Below are 17,284 nucleotides of genomic sequence, written 5' to 3' on the forward strand. Positions count from 1 at the left end.
CGTCCCTCTAGTCCCACCCACCTTATCGACCCTGGGATCAAGGATGGCATTCCAATCACCCACTAGGACTAACTGTTCCAAACCCCCGGAAAAAGGAAACCCGCTCCCATACGCAATTGGGCGCATAAACCGCGACGACTCAAAACGCTCTATTTGCCATGGCAACATCGGCCATGATCAGTCTACCATCAGTATCCGCGTGAACAATGCTAACCGTTGCAGAAAGGGTGCACCTGACTAACAAAGAAACCCCCCTACTTTGACTATCACCATATACTGAAAAGACATCATAATGCCCCTCCAGCACCTGATGATCGTCAACGGAATTGTAGTGAGTCTCCTGTAACGTAGCCACATCTATGTTCATGGACATGAGGTCCCTCAGTACCCTAGCGGCTTTGCTTCAGCACCTCATGCCCCTTACGTTCAAGCTAGCAAGGCTTAAAGACGTGGCCATTATACCTAAGCACTGACAACCACCGGCCTAAAGTCTTTGATTAGAAAGGTGCCACAGGATTGGGCGAGGTTGCCCGAAAGCAACTCGGACATTACTCGTCCATCCCGCATCCAATGGGAAAGTTAATTTCAGGGCCCTATAAAAACAAGGGTGGACGTAAATAGGGACCCTCCCTTCGCACCTAGGTGCCAGCTGATTCAGGGAGTCATCTTCTACCAACTTTAAATTTGGAATCGCCCCCTTGGCTTCTTCGATCATATTTCACATGGCCTTCGTGTGTCCTGTTCTTGTTTGACGCACAAAGGTCATGACTAAGGGGGCGTCTGGGAAGTTTTTGAGATTTGTAACCTTTTTCCCATCAATATTTCTCATATCCCTCAGCAGCTTTATTAGACCCCTATGACGCTGAGTTATATAAGTGTTAGCGTGAAGGGGGTCTACATCGCAGATCCGGTCTCCTGGAAGGTAGGGGAGCTTTTTGGTCTTTTCTTACAGATGCTAATATGGCTCTTCTGCTGTTGTCCCAGCCAGCCTTATTTTAGTATGTTGTCGTTTGGAGCAATGGCTCTTCAACTTGGGGTCGAGAGTTTAGAGTGATTCTATCATTATCACAGCATGATCAGCATTCCTAAGTGAGCAATCAGCATTTGTTACACAATCCTCAGAATCTCTTGTCAGAAATAGATCCAGAATTGAGGCTTGCTGTTCCTGGTGATCTGGGAGACGGAATGTTACTTTCTGTGTCAAGGAATGGGATATAGCAAAGTTATGGATGATGCTACTACTGTGTCAGTGTAGTTAGAGAAGCCAAGCAAATTTCTGTGATGGGTGTTAGATGCACCAAATACATGTATTTGGGCGCTAGTGTCAAGAGAGAGTGCTACATCTATGTTGTCAGAGACATGATTGATTAAAGTACAGTCTTGGGTTGATGGAGAGCGATAAAGAAAATACAAGTAGCTAACGCTATGTTGTAAATTAAGTTTAAAGCACATGAAGGCCTGGTCACCTGATTCTAGTTTAGATTCCCTAGACATGGGAGGGGGTTACAAATATAGACTCCAAATCTGTTCCTACTAAAGTCCTTATGAAAAAGTGGAAGATAACCAGACATGTTAAAGATGTTAGAGGGGATGGAGGAGTGCAAGCTAGTTTCACTTAGTGCTAAGATATCAGGGGAGTTTGCCAGGAGAAATGATTCTACATCATCTAAGTTAGTTCTAAGTCCTCGGATACGTGTAAATGCCAGCCCCAAGGGAGGAGGCGTGAGTATGTGTCTGATTTGAACATTTTTTTGGAATTGAGCTATACTTTCATTCTATTTAGTAGTTTCAGATCTAGATTGAGGTGCTAGGCAAAGCGGATGTGCATAGCCACTATCATGCAACATGAGTAGACCATCAGCCAGCTCTGCATCCACAGGAATGTGACCTCGAGAATGCCCACCAGAGAAGAGTGCAGGGTGCCTTTCCATGCGCGACATGGCACTACAAATATCCCGATATTACACAACTGATGACAGAACAGACGCTCTAAGTTAGACTGTACTGTCAGTTGGAAATAGCAACCAGCAACTGTCAAACCGGTACCCTCAAACTTGTCCAACAGGAGTGTACCAGTCCAATCATGTTAGCATATATGGTAAATTAGCACCCCCAAGATGCCCAGTTATAGGAGAAGGGAATAAGGCAAATGTGGGAGACGGCATTCATTGCCCTAGTCAGGAAACAAGGCTAATCACTGGGCATCTCTAATGAGTCCTTCTGGTTGCACTTCTGCTTCTGGCTAATAGGCAAAGAAGGAGTATGGAGTATAGATAGGCAGAGCCTATCTACTCCTTAAACAGTTTAGGTTTGCAAACCGGTGATTTGATCAAGTCATCAGCTCTAGGGAGGTTGTTGTCCAGAAATGAGGGAGCCTCCCTCCCCTGTTTGGTGCCAAGACGTATGAGGTCAGTGGAAACAGGTTTACAAATCAGAGGTTTCCTTATCATAGATAGATGACCTAACCAGATCTACTGGTCCATCAGCACTGAGAGGTTTTTCCCTGCACCTGGTTTCAAAGCCAGGTATTTCTATGCTCCCACATGGATAGTTAGAATTGATAGAGTTAGTATCAAATAATTAGTATCTGCTTTGAAGTTACACTCCTCAGAATAGGATTAAGATTGGTTACGTTTTTAAAGGAGTATGGGGTGTTGATTAAAGGTTAATATCTACTAGGGTTAAGTAAAGATCAAATATGGTTTGTGGAATTGGAAAATTATAGTATAAGGATTATGGTCTGTTTCGAAATGTGCTTTAGGTGTTAGTTTTCAAGTAAAGATAATCACCAGCACTTTATCCCATCTAATGTAACAAAGATATAGTTGCAAGTTAATATAGATCACTTATAATCTAGGCACAAACTGTCGCTATTAGTTATCTAGTTTATAGATATTCTATAGAGTATAAGTATAGGTTAAGCGGTACTCCTGCAGTATTTTACCCACCGATTTCACGATCTTAGCCGAGCGTTGACGAACGCTTTCGGCGTTAACGCCGACGAAAGCCGAGAATTCGGATCTACTACGGTGCAAGAACGCTAAAAGTATGTGAATAGCAACAACATTACAAGGAAAAGATATTACACACACACGCACAACAAAATGGATAAAATTAATACAAAAAATTTGGATAAAATAAATCACAAACACTTACCGTAAGTTTTTTTTAAAGTAAAATAAATTTATTTTGTTGAATATTTTTTTTTGGTTCATTTTGTTTTCCGATAGCTTTTTTTTTTGGGGGGGGGGTAAGCAACAGTAATAAACACTTCAATGTTTTTTTTTGTTTGTTTTTAACAAAACGTTATTAAACAGTAACAACAATGTTTTTTTTTGTTTTTTTTCAGTAATGTTTGTAGGTGGGGGGACACAACAATTACTGTTTATCTTTAGTTCCGACTGGAAGATTTTCTACTGACTGTAGAGGCAAAGTAGGGAGCAAAGGGTTTTCAGAGGATGTGGAAAGAAGCTCCTTCCCAAACCGGGTAGCCTTCCGCGATTTGATTTATTATGGAGACAAAAGGGTTGTGTCCAAATTTTTGTCTCCACATAAATTCGCATAAATATGTTTCCAACAGCTCCCGGTTTTTTGTTTTTTTTATCGCTAAATTAAATAGCTGAAATGAAAGGCTGTGTATTTTTACTTTGAACAATAAAATAACTGAAATGAAACGCTATGTGTGTAATTTCAATGAAAATTATTCGTCTGCTGCGCGTTCGTTTGAAGCGCCCTGATTGGCTGATAGAGTATCGTACCTCGCCATGTTCCGGCGTTTTCCGACGGATGTCGATCAACGCTCGGCTAAGATCGTGAAATCGGTGGGTAAAATACTGCAGGAGTACCAAAAACCAAAATAATGCATGCCTTAGCGAGAGAAATCTATAGATGTTTAGTATTTATCGATTTTGAAAAGGTCAGCCTACTAAAGTTTAGGACCGGAAGCTAAACCCTCCTCCCAAGGTACATGCAAAGTATGTGATTTTATATCAGCTTGGGGAGAAGTGCAATTGTTTTTTTGTCCAGTTGAAATAGGAGAGATGATATACTTACAAAAAAAACAACATTAATATACAATATAGATATACAGGGATTTGGGGAGGATTTAAGAGTATAAGAATTTTTAATGTTTATCATGCAAAACAGACAGGAAGGTGTCTTGGAGGCAAAGCATTTTCCCTTTAAAGCAGACATTTAGAAATAACATTTGTGCGAGTTATTTTAGTAACATACATCAGTAACAATACACATGTGGCCAATATAGGCCTTATATTTAATCATTACACTTAGTCATAGAATGATAAATTATAATTTCCAAAAACAGGGAAGCAGTATAAGTAAATAAAAGCAAGAAAACAGGTTTGGTGAATAAGCAATAACTTAATTGCTTCATAAGCAGTGGTTTGCACAATTTAGCAGTTTTTGTATGGTTTTGCTTTTATTTTTGGAGATATTTCATATTTTGTACTGTACTGTAATGCTTCCACTTCATCAAGATATTTTAGTCTGTAAGATCACTGCAAATCCAGTCTGGACAGTTGTTTTCGTTTTGGTTGTGATGTCACACAAGATCAATGAAAGTTCTGTCTTTGAGTGGGATCACAGTAGATTACATTGGATAACAATCGGATTGTAATCTGAAAGTTATCCAGTTACTGAATCAAATGGAATTTGGCAATTGGATTAGTCCGGGATCAATCCGTAATCACAATCTTATCTCCCCCACCCAAAAAAATAACGGGCATAAATCAATAAGAAGCAACCCATGGCACTATAGCCCTTTATAGCCTTTTTATTTTTTTTTACATAGGAGTCACCACTTATCAAGGCCCAAAGGTCACTCGAGGATAATGGTTAATGAGTGTATTGAGGTTAATGGCACAATATCCTAGTAATTCTAGTAATCATTAGTAGTGGAAATTTGGTAAATTGGATTATTTAAGGGGAACGGCTCATCAAGAATTTGCTTATGTTGGACTTGAATATGATCAAACTGTAGTCAGCTGGAAAGCAGGCAAATGGAAGAGAGTTCCACAGGTGTGCAGTTCTAAGAAAAAAGCTTTGTTCATGGAATCTACGTTTAGGATTAGGCACAGAAAAAGAGTGGGGGAAATTATTAATAGTGGTTTCAGATAGACGAGTGTTTTTCATGAAAGTTTGGCGAGGAGGGACTTGCGAAGTAGGCCTTTATGCCATACCTTATCAAAGGTCTTTGATATATCAAGAGCAATTGCCCTAGAAAAGAGGCCTCCATTGAGAGATTCGCTAATCCTATAAAATATAACCGTTACCACATCTGCTATAGATCTAGTAGAATGGAAACCATATTGCATGTCACTAAGAAGGTTATTTTTTATGAAATGGTTAACTACTTCTCCATTTAACACGGCAACTTACTCATGACGTACAGGAGATTTATTGGTCTGTACTGAGAGGAAGATGACCGATCACCTGAATTCTTAAATACAGAGCAAACTTATGAGGTTTTCCAGGGTGTTGGGAAGCAATTCTCTTTAAGACAACGCTTAAACAGCTTTGTAAGTATGGGAATTAGTTCTGGTTGAAGCTTTTTCAGCACTAAAACTGAAATGCCATCAGAGTCAGTTGCTTTATTGAAATCAAAGTTTGGCAACATCACGCACAGATATTTCTATGCCGCATAGTGTGTTTTCTGATAAAAGAGGAAATACGAGGGGTTGACGGCCTTAGTCACATAGGGTATAATTAGTTGCAAAGTTCTTGGCAAAGAGTTTGGCTTTGTTTGATGCTGACGAGATTACCTCAGGTCCATTGATGATGGTTGGGATAGAGCACATGATTCTTTTATGGATTCTGTTTGCTATTTGCCAAAACTGGTGGTAACCAAGCTGCTGCTTAGCTACTTTGGGCTTAACAGACTGAGCATACAACTCTCTTGCATTCTTTATTACTCTTTTACAGTGATTGCTGGCAGTCCTAGAATCGTCTTTAGTCTCAGTACAGCTTCATATTTTACCTTTGATCCTCTTTCCAGAAAAGCAATATTATCTTTTTAAAAATTTCTTCTCTGTATAATATGTGTCTTTACTCCCCTCTTCTAAAGAGAAGCGTTTGGCTTCGAAATGCCATGGTCTAAAGAGGTTTCCCTATCCTGAAATATTGTAGTCCTTTTTGAACTGATAGAATAAAATTTAATTGTAATTTTTTTTATCCCTTTGTTATTTTAACTTATTCTATAAACTTACTTTGTGTTTTTAAATGTATTTATAGTGTATTATAAACCATATTTCCAAACTCCCATTTTTATCTGAATTCATTTAAACTGGCGAGTCTACTCCCCATGTTGTACAATAAAATATGATAATGAAATTTTGTAAGATGGACCTGCATTTAAAAAAAGCTTTAAATCTATTAAAAATTTTAATCATCCCTTAATTTGCCTTTAAAATAGATATTACTAAAAAATTAATTTTTTTATTCTACTATTTTATTCCATTTCTATATTCATCTACCCACATGAAACTATTTTCCCAGATTTTTCTCGCATGTCAATTGTTTGTAATATATTAGTTATAGTATGCAATAGAAAAAGTGGAAATACACATCTCTTTTCTAACATTCATCCCCTTTGTTTGTATGTTTTAAATTATTAACACAAAAATCGAAATTATACCGTTTCAATTAAATAAAAGAAGTATTTAAATCAAAGCATGCATTTGGCTCTTAAGGCAGATCCTCCCGCCCTTCCTCTTATTGCTGTCAAATAAGCGCTAATCTTTGAAACCCAATTCATTCCACATAAAGACACTGGTCTTTTAGCTGAACCAACATGGGTCACTCGAAGAACACCAAGTTAAGTGCATCTATTTATCTGTGTCGTGTGGAACCTCTTTATGTGGATCTAGTTCCACCATTTCTTTTGTTTTCTTTGCTTTATATTCTCTTACATATTCAAATAATTATTAATATCCTATTCATTTATTTTAAAACAAATTAGTTGCTAGAGCAGATTAGTTTTCTCACAGAACTTGAAAGATACAATTTCTTGTAAATGTTAGAGGGGAATCTATCTCCAATCCTGCTCTTATTTATGAAGAATAGAGAAAAACTTTAAAGTAAGATACTCAATATCGTCATCCATGCGGGGGCACAGAAATACCTGGTGTAGAAACCAGACACACAGTTACCCCACTCGGTGTGATGGACTCGTAGATCTTGTCAGATCATCCATCTAAGAGAAAGAAAACTCTGATAACAAAACTGAGAGAGGGAGGCCTCCTCAGTCATGGTTGAATGGCAAAGAAGAAGTGTGAATAAATGTATGCATGTTTTTCTATAAAGAAAATATATTTCACAAGCCATCTTCTTCATCCAATTCTACCATATCTCCTTTCTTCTATTTATCCATTTCTCACATCTTCGAGCCATACTTCAAACCCTTTCTCCTCTCTATAAGACCATACTAGTTCTCGGGTTCATGAGTTTCATAATGGATACGGTCGTGGACGATACAATTGGTCATGTTGAACGAATTTTGTTGGAAAATTACGAAGCCATAATTGCCTTCATTTCTCAAGATCATAATGTAAATAGCAACTTATCTACAATTAATAGTTTACAGTTGGTTTTATGTATTAACAATCAATTAAATAACAAAAAAAAACATCATGTACTAAAAAGAAAAGATAAAATGTGTAGTCTTACTTCCAGTGTCCACGATACATAAACTACAGAAAATGAACTTAGCATCACTGCATTATTGTGTAGTTCTGATGTTTGCGGAGTTATGCGTCAAAGGTTATTTAGGTATGATTGATGGGATTTGCTCCCGCATTCATACGTTGCTCGATACAAGACTATAATTGATTAATTTAAGTCATACAACTAGATCAAGTAGATTTTTGGAATGATAGTCAGTTACTGATCCAAACTAAGTAAAACCCTATATAAAAACCATTCATATCCCCCCCTCTTATTATAATGATCTCATCGAAAGTACGAGTTAAGGAAAATGAATGTGCCAAATAGTTAAGATTAAATAGAGTGACAATCGCATTACCGCATTATATCAAAATCGAAGGTGATAAAAATCCATAGCCACCACCTCAGGTTGCACTTTAAAGATATATGTTGTAGAAGATAGAAACTATCAAAAGAAAATATTTTTTGCATTTTGATTAATTGAAAAATTGCTTTTGTCTAATGAAGAGTATGTACATAAAACATCATTCACTGCTGTTGCTTCAAACAGTGTAGCACTAACTGACAAGCTTCCTTTTTTATTTACAATGACATATTTAAAAAAGAGTAAAAGAAAAGGAAAATACCAAGAATCAATTCGTTGGAAGCCGGCGATGATCCATATTTGTTGACAGCAATAATTCGAAATCGGTGCACAGTGCAAACGTCCAAATTTGTGATCACCAGAGAATCAGTGTTCAACTGCAAAATTCAAAAGAAACATACAAATTATTTGAAAAGATATTAATAGGTTTGCATAGTTTTATCTGTCAACATGATTTTATATAGTCGTTGTCAAAAAGTCAGGCGAGGGATAATGGAATTTGTATGTTCCACCGAGTTCCATGTGTGATAGTTGAATATAATGATAATTTTGAAACCTTCTACCTTGTGCATTATTGTTATTATTATTATGGTTATTATTATTTTGATGATGATGATGATGATGATGATGATGATGATGATGATGATGATGGCGGTGGCTCTGCTCTTGATGAGAAATCGATTCCGAAACTTTTTAGTCTTTCTTTTGCATCAAATCTATATTAGATCCATTGCTCTATCTGCTTTACATGAAGTCAATTCTCATTATCGCTCTAAAACTTTTCTCACACCTCAAGTCATTCTCTATTTATTTATCTAGACCATGTACGGAGTACTGGTGTCATATTTGGGCTTCTTGATAAAGTGTAGAAACGTATCTGTAACTTGACTGTCCCCACCCTTTTTTTCTTCTCTCTCTCTCTCTTTCTCTCTCTCTCACACACACACACAGATGTGGTGTTGCTAGTCTCAGTCTTTTCTATAAACACTATTAAGGCATGTGTTCTTCAGAATTGTCTCATCTATTCCTTGCTTCCTCTCATTATGTGTGTGTGAGAAAGAGACAGAGAGAGAGAGTGTGTCTGTGTGTTCGCATCTCAGTTGAGAGTCAAATGATCTGCTAAGAAATACTGGCGAGGAAAGGAATTACTTATAGCAGTGAATGATCAGTATTCATAGGAAATTCGCTTCACAAGTCTTTCTCAGCATTTGACTCTCAACTGAAGATGCTTCCAGAACGGAGCAAATATATTAACAATTTTGATTTTCATGCAAAAAACATAAGAAAAATCGAATATATATATATATATATAAATGTTTTAATTGTAGAAAATCAACGCTAAAATATCCTTCAGCTTTGGGATTGATTTATGTTTAAAAGTTTTCCATTTTAATTGTATTATATATATATATATATATATATATATATATATATATATATATATATATATATATATATATATATATATATATATATATCAGACTTGACAAAATAGTTAATTGTTGGTATAGACCACTTCATACACTCCAAAAGATTTCAGGAAAAAACAGCCAGCCATGGTTCTCTCCAGAATGTGCTGTTGTCATAGCACACAGAAATCACTTTTATTTATTGCTTTCAACATAATAAATGTGCTGAGACTAAAGCCACCTTCAGGACTGCCAGTAACTACTGTAAAAGAGTAATAAAGAATGCGAGGGGTTTGTATATTCAGTCTGTCAAGTAGCTGAGCAGTGGCTTGGTTCCCACCAGTTTTGGCAAATAACAGTCTTGAGCAGAAGCGTGTACTTTATTCCAACCATCATCAATGGATCTGAGGTAATCTCGTCAGCACTGGACAAAGCCAAACTCTTTGTCAAGACCTTTGAAGCTAATTCTACCTTATCCGATCAGGACTCCCCTCCTCCTGTGTCCAAAAACATGCTATGTGACAAACAAATATCTGTACATGATGTTACCAAGCTACTCAAAAACCTTGATTCCAGTAAAGCAACTAGCCCTAATAGCATTATAATAATTGTGCTGAAAAAGCTTCAACCAAAACTAGCTTCCATACTTACAACACTGTTTAAGTGTTGTCTTAATGAGAAATGCTTTCTCAATCTCTTGGCAAACCTCATCAATATGCCCCATATTTAAAAATTCAGATGATCTGTCATTTCCCTCTCAGTACAGACCAATAAGTCTCCTGTGCGTCATGAGTAAGTTGTTGGAATCTGTGTTAAATAGAAAAGTAGTCAACCACCTCAGCAAAAATAACCTCCTCAGTAACATGCAATATGGTTTCCGTTGTGCTAGATTTACAGAGCAAATCTCTTGATAGAGGCTTCCTTTCTAGGGCAATTCTTCTTGACATATCAAATGCATTTGATAGGATAGGGAATAAAAGTTTACTCCACAAAATCTTCAGCTGCAGTATAGCTGAAAATGTCTTATCAATTAATCAATCATTTCTCTCTGATAGATTCATAAGAGTAGTGGTTGATGGGCAGAAATCAGAGGCTCACAGTATTAATGCTGGAGTTTCTCAGGAGATATCTCACTGCCGATCCAACTCTCTATATAAGAACCAAGTATGTACAAGGATGGAGTACTGTTGCCACATTTGGGGAGGAGCTGCTAGAAGCAGCTTATCCTGCCTTGACAGAGTTCAAAATAGACAGTAGCTTGGTAGGGGATGCTTACATGCAACCTCTTTCCCATCCTATTATTATTTTTATGGCAAGTGCTCGTTTGAGCTCCAATCTATGGTCCCCCATTTCCGCCACTCTTTATCTGTGCTTAACCCTAAAACGTAGATTCCATGAAGAAAACTTTTTTCTTAGAACTGCATGCCTGTGGAGTTCTGTTCCATTTTCCTGCTTCCTATCTGACTACAATATGATCATCTTCAAGTCTAATTGAATAGCCGTTACCTTACGTAATTCAATTCACCAAATTTCCACTACTAATGATTATTACAATATTGTCCCATTGACTACCGTACACTTTTTAAATCTTATCCTCGAGTGGTCTCTGGGCCTTGATAAGTTGTGATTCCTCAGTAATATATATATATATATATATATATATATTGGGAGGGAGAGAGAGAATGAGAGAGCAAGAGACAGACAGAGTATGGTACTTGAATTACAGTAGCGTCCAAAACTAAGGGACAAAATTTTTAAACCTAATACTATGAAAAGTTGAAATTTTCCCAACTGGTAGTCGTTATCATCCATTTTTAATCATTTGCAAAGGATAGAAAAAGAATTATAACATTTATTTATTTTCAAAATAGGAACGTCCAAAAATAAGGGACAAAATTGAGAAAAACAATGTAAACAGCATGCTATATTCAAATTTTTTGATTTCCTCTAAAGAATAAGTCTTACTTAGTCATTTGTAAACGTTGCATCAGCCAGCACCATGGCGAAATGCCAAAAACTTGATTACTCTGTGTGACAAGCTATTGTGAAGCTACACAAGGAAAAGCACACCATTAGAGAGATTTCAGAGAAAGTGAAACGTTCCAAGAGTGCTGTAGGTAGGGTTGTTAAATCCTACAATGATACTGGCAAAATAGTTAGTGTTTTAGAACCAGCAGACCCCACAAAACTTCGGCAAGAGAAGATCGAATAATGCCGCATATATCATTAAGGACTGTTTTAAGTCTTGCACAGAAATTAAAAGGGTTATGAATAGTACCTCATGCGTTTAATGCGTCAAGACAGACTATTTCTAGATGACTGCAAGAAATAGGGCCTGTTTAATCGAACCCCAGGGAAGAAACCACTTGTTAATTTGAAGAATAAGAAGGAGAGATTTGAGTTTGCAAACAGGTATGTAATTTGGACATATGAAAATTGTGCAAAAGTATTTTTCAGTGATGAAAGCAAGTTTAATTTATTTGGAAATGATGGAAAAAACAATGTAAAGTATTGGTGAAAGATTAAGTGCAAAATGTACTAAGAGAACTATCAAGTTTGGGGGTGGAAGCGTCATGGTATTTGGAATATTTTCTAGCCAAGGTACAACGCCTCTTGTCCAGTTACAAACTCATGTAAATACGCAGATCTATAAAAACATTGATCATGTAGTGCGAAATCATGCAGAATTCAGGTTACGGTAGGGCTCCCTTTATGCAAGATAATGGCCCATGTCACAAGGCAAAGGTGGTAATGCGTTACTTTAGCGAGCAAGATTTCAAAATTATGGATTGGCCATCACAAAGTCCTAACTTAAATCCAATAGAAAATCTTTGGAAGACCTTACGAGTGAAAGTTATGGAAAGAAATTCCACTAACATAGAGGATTTGTGGGTGAAGCTTCAAGAAGAATGGTCTAAAATTTGTATCGAGGATTGTCAAGAACTGATTCATTCTTGTAGTCAAAGATGTGCAGCTGTCATTGAGAGCAAAGACTCATTTACTAAATATTGATTGTACATGTATTTTTATTGTTTTTTTGGCTGTTTACATTGTTTTTCTCAATTTTGTCCCTTATTTTTGGACGTTCCTATTTTGAAAATAAATAAATAATTGTTATAATTCTTTTTCTATCCTTTGCAAATGATTAAAATTTTAGTATGTTATTTTGGATGATAACGACTACTAATTGTCAAAATTTCAGCTTTTCACAGTTGTTATTTCTCATAATGTGCTGACAGAAAAGAACTCTGTAACTTCTTTTAACTTCCGTTTCTACTCTCCGGAAGTGAGTTACTTCCCTTGAGTTTCCTTTCTTTTCTCTTCTTTTCCTTGAAGTAACAGGTCTCGTTCCCGGGTCTGTTCTTAAAAAGGCTTCTTAAAGTTCACTCCGTATCGAAGTTTTTCATTGCACACAAATATTAGTGTGGTTAGAAGCAAGAAAGAGAAGTCTTATCGTGGGTGCTCAGCGAGTGAGTTCAGGCGAAGAAAAGGAAGAACAAGCTATTTCGGCAATGGCCAACGCAGGCTTAAGCAACATAATTAAGCCTTTTAATGGCGACGGTGATGTGGTGGCGTGGCTTAAAAAAGTGGACCTTGTAGCAAGGATTCAGAGGCTGGATAATGTGGCCGCAGTAATACCACTGTTTCTAGAAGGGGACGCACTGGCCCTCTATTTGGAGCTCAGCGAGCGGGAACAGGGTGACGCAAACGCCATCAAGGGTCGACTGATCGAAGCTTTTGCAGAGGGGCCTTTCGAGGCCTTTAATAAGTTGAAAGAGAAGAGGTGGACTGGTGAATCTGTTGATGTCTATGCAAATGAGATAAGGAGATTGGTTGAGTTGTCGGGCATCAAGGGACATGCCACGAGTCACGTAGTCAAGATGACTTTTGTTACCGGGTTCCCGAAAGAGATATCAAAAAGGTTGCAGCAGGTACCGGGAGTGGAGACACTGGATGTGAGTGAACTGCTTAAAACTGCAAAAATCTTGGTGAGCACCCAGCCCACGAAGCCTAGAGGAATGACAGCAACGGTACAGCAGGATGTGGGCAGGAATCTGCCAAACCCTGGGATCGCATGCTTCGAATGCGGGGGACCACACATGAGAAGAGACTGCAGGAAGTTCTTGCAACGGACAGTGTGTTACAAATGCAATCGGAGAGGCCATTTAGCGGTAAAATGCACAAGTTCGGGAAACTGGCGAGGGGAGGCCAACGCGCCAGCGGCCTCCCCGATTCGAGAATAGAGGCGCACCCGCAGCAGATGCCCAAACAGAAGATTGCGGTGGAAGGACGGGAAGTTATGGCCCTGATTGACACTGGCTGCACCACTACCATGGTGCACACTACCCTGGTCGGAAGATGGGAAGGGAAGGGTGAAGTAGTGGCATTCGATGGGTCGCGAGTGAAGTGTCGAGGGAGGAAGACCGTCACTATTGATATTGCTGAACGTCGGATGAGGGTTCATGCAATTGTCACTGATTGCCTGGTGTCCAAGCCATCATTGTAATGGATGTTATATGCCGCCTTGGAGGTGTTACCATCACATGTGATAACGTGAGGTTCGGACGAGCTGAGTGCGCGGTGACAGAGAACGCCCCCAGAAGGATCAACAAGGCCGGGGAGGAAAGAAAATTGTCGATCAAAGATCAGGACTTCCGAGCCGAATTCGACGGAGAGCGGTGGACGGTGGAGTAGGCATGGAAACATCAAGTGCCATCGCTGACAAACAGGGTGGCGTGTTACACAAATTCGCTTAGAAGAGGGACGAGAAAGGAGTTTGAGCAGGAAGTCGACCAATGGATTGAGGAGGGGATACTGATGCCTTGGACGGATGATGTGGAGTCGGGCATTTTGCCGATGATGGCCGTTCTGCAAACAACTAAAGGGAAAGTAAGATCGGTCCTGGATTTCCGAGAGCTGAACGGCCATGTTAAGTGCCATACGGGAGGTGACACCGTAGATGTGTGCAGTGAGACCATTAGGGAATGGAGGCAGATGAATGGCGCATCTACGTTGGTAGATCTAAAATCTGCCTATTTGCAACTCCATGTTGCCAAGAAGCTCTGGAAATATCAGTTAGTCAAGTACAAAGGCAAAACCTACTGCCTTACGCGAGTGGGGTTCGGGTTAAATTCGGCACCCAACATTATGTCAATTATCCTCAGGAAGATTCTGGAGACAATGGGAAAGGGAGATGGGGTAGTGAGCTCATACATAGACGACATTCTGGTGAATGAGACTGTGGTAACTGCCAAGGAGGTGGTGGCTCATTTGAAGAGGTTCGGGTTGGTCGCCAAAGAGCCGGAAAAATTAGACGGAGGGGCTGCTTTGGGCCTAAAACTCAAACGAGGTGCGTCAGGCGGCCTAGAGTTTCGCAGGGGAAACGAGATCCCACAACTGAAGCAGGAGCTCAACAGACGTGAACTTTTTTCCATATGCGGAAAGTTGATCGGACATTACCCCGTTGCTAGCTTGCTTAGACCAGCATGCAGCTACATAAAGAGACACGCCGAAGGACGAGGATGGAATGATAAGGTGGGAGAAAGAACGGTCGCCATGATGGAAGATCTCCTGAAAGAAGCAGAATGACGGCAAGACCCAGTCCGGGGAACCTGGAACGTACCGCGAACATTGGATGGAGGCATGTGGTGCGATGCAAGCAGCATTGCAACAGGGGTCATTTTGGAAATTGGAGGAGTAGTTGCAGAAGATGCAGCCTGGTTGAGGAAAAAGAATGACGTCAGCCACATCAATGTGGTGGAATTAGACGCGACAATAAAAGGAGTCAATCTGGCCTTGAAATGGGGACTACGTGACATCTGCATCAAAACAGACTCTGCCACGGTGTTTGCTTGGCTAAAGTCTCTCATTTCAAGCGAAAAAAGGATAAAAACGAAAGGGGCTGTGGAGATGTCAGTGAAGCGCAGGCTTGGGGTGCTGGCTGAGCTGATGCAAGAGTTTTGTTTGAAGTTTCGCGTAGACATGGTGGCTTCTGAAAAGAACCGAGCAGATGCTCTCATGAGAGTGAAGAAGAGTTGGCTGTTGCCAAAGAAAGATGTTGTTGCTGCATCGGATCTAGATGATGTTGGCGTGTGAGAACTGCACAATTTGCACCATATGGGGGTAGAGAGGACTTGGTACTTAGTGAAAAAAGTCGACCCGAGGATCACCAAGGAGCAAGTGAGGCAAGTGGTCAGGACATGCGACAGATGTCAGTCGATTGATCCTGCTCCAAGCATGCATGAAGCTGGCCAATTGGAGGTGAGTGGGACCTGGGAGTAACTGGCATGCGATGTCACCCATTATAGAGGTGGACTTTACCTGACCATGATTGACTGTGGGCCCGGGTGATTTGCCCTATGGAAGAAGTTACGTGGAGGAACAGGCAATGAAATAGCGGCAATCCTTGATGAGGTGTTTTTGGAGCGAGGCCCCATGGAAGAGTTGTTAACCGACAACGGGACTGCGTTCAAGTCAGTAGCAGTGACAGAAGTACTGAAGAAATGGAAGATCCAAAAATTTTTCAGAGCTGCCTACAGACCTAGTGGCAACGGAATCGTGGAGAGAAACCACCGCACCATAAAAGCAGTTGCGGAAAGGGGAGGCACCTCACCTGAGCAAGCCGTCTTCTGGTATAACATGTCGCCTAAACTGGGACAAGTACCAGAGACGGTCCCGCAACTGTCAATGTTTGCATATTCCTGGAGACATCCCAGGGTGGAGCCGGCAAGCTGAGAAGTAGAGGCCACAGGGACAATTAAACTCAGGGACGAGGTGTGGGTGAAGCCACCGGGGGCGCGCTGCACCACACAATGGAGTAGAGGTCGCGTGACTGGGAGGAACACTAGTAACAACATTGTGGTGGGAGGAGTCCCGAGGCACATTCTCGACGTCAGACCAGTTGAGGGCGAAGCAGTGGAGGGGAGTGTGCAGCCACAGGAGGAGGACGAGACACCTCAGAGGCCAAGTAGAGAGAGGCAACCGCCACAGTGAATGAGAGACTACGAAATGTGATCTTGAGATCAGGGAGGCATGTGGTTAGAAGCAAGAAAGAGAAGTCTTACCGTGGGTGCTCAGCGAGTGAGTTCAGGCGAAGAAAAGGAAGAACAATTAGGTTTTAAAATTTTGTCCCTTAGTTTTGGACGCTACTGTTGTAACGTGCATCCAGGAGATAAGCGCCCGCGTGTTTGCGTGTTGTGTGGGTACGTGGGAGAGACGGATGAGGGGAAAAAGACTTACCTCGAGACCAGCTCAGCGTTACCGACCAAAAATAGAAAAGAAAGACCAAGATGGCGACCGCCGTCTTTTGTAAAGTATGATGTCTCGCAAAGTCACACGAATTCTCGGAATATGCAAATTTAGCCGGCCTAGAACGACGATAAAAGCGGGTGAGGGGAAAGACGTGGGGAGTGACGATTGAGTTGGCTGGGGAATCGTGTGGCTGTTGCTTCTTGTGCCGTGTTGAGGATATCTTACCGTGTTAAAGAGAGAGTCGGGCGCCATCTTGAATTTTTCCTTACACTTTTTCCTTACAAGCTATTCCGGCCATTTGGCCTCTAGGACTATGACCGAGTCGAAATTTGACTTAAAGCTCATACCCGAGTTTGACGGGTCCACGTCCATCGTCGACTGGGTTGAAAGGGTCGAGCTGACGTGCGACCTTTGTGAGGTGAAACGGGTACACACTGTGATTCCCCTGAGATTGGCTGGGGGTGCCTTGAGTGTATATCAGCAACTCAGTGCTGCCGAAAAGGGAGATGTCACCGCAATTAAAGCTGCGCTGTACAAGGCATTTGCCATGGATCCTTGTACGGCCTATGAAAAATTTGCT

The 17,284-nt window shown here is 40.3% G+C and overlaps 1 protein-coding gene across 4 annotated transcripts in view; it reads right to left on the reverse strand.

The window, feature by feature from the left end:
• Window positions 1–17,284, reverse strand: part of LOC145256383 (uncharacterized) — a 1,175,042-nt gene that overhangs the window by 982,043 nt on the left and 175,715 nt on the right. For 3 of the 4 annotated variants that reach the window (XM_080115220.1, XM_080115219.1, XM_080115221.1), the window contains one exon: window positions 8,307–8,421. In XM_080115220.1, the coding sequence (XP_079971346.1) occupies window positions 8,307–8,421 (115 nt within the window). Of the gene's footprint in view, window positions 1–8,306; window positions 8,422–16,929; window positions 16,982–17,284 lie in introns of those variants that run through there. The other variant, XM_080115222.1, reaches the window with a different exon arrangement.

This window comes from Euprymna scolopes, chromosome 32, assembly GCF_053919585.1.
Source record: "Euprymna scolopes isolate OS-2025 chromosome 32, ASM5391958v1, whole genome shotgun sequence".
Lineage (NCBI taxonomy): Eukaryota > Metazoa > Mollusca > Cephalopoda > Sepiida > Sepiolidae > Euprymna > Euprymna scolopes.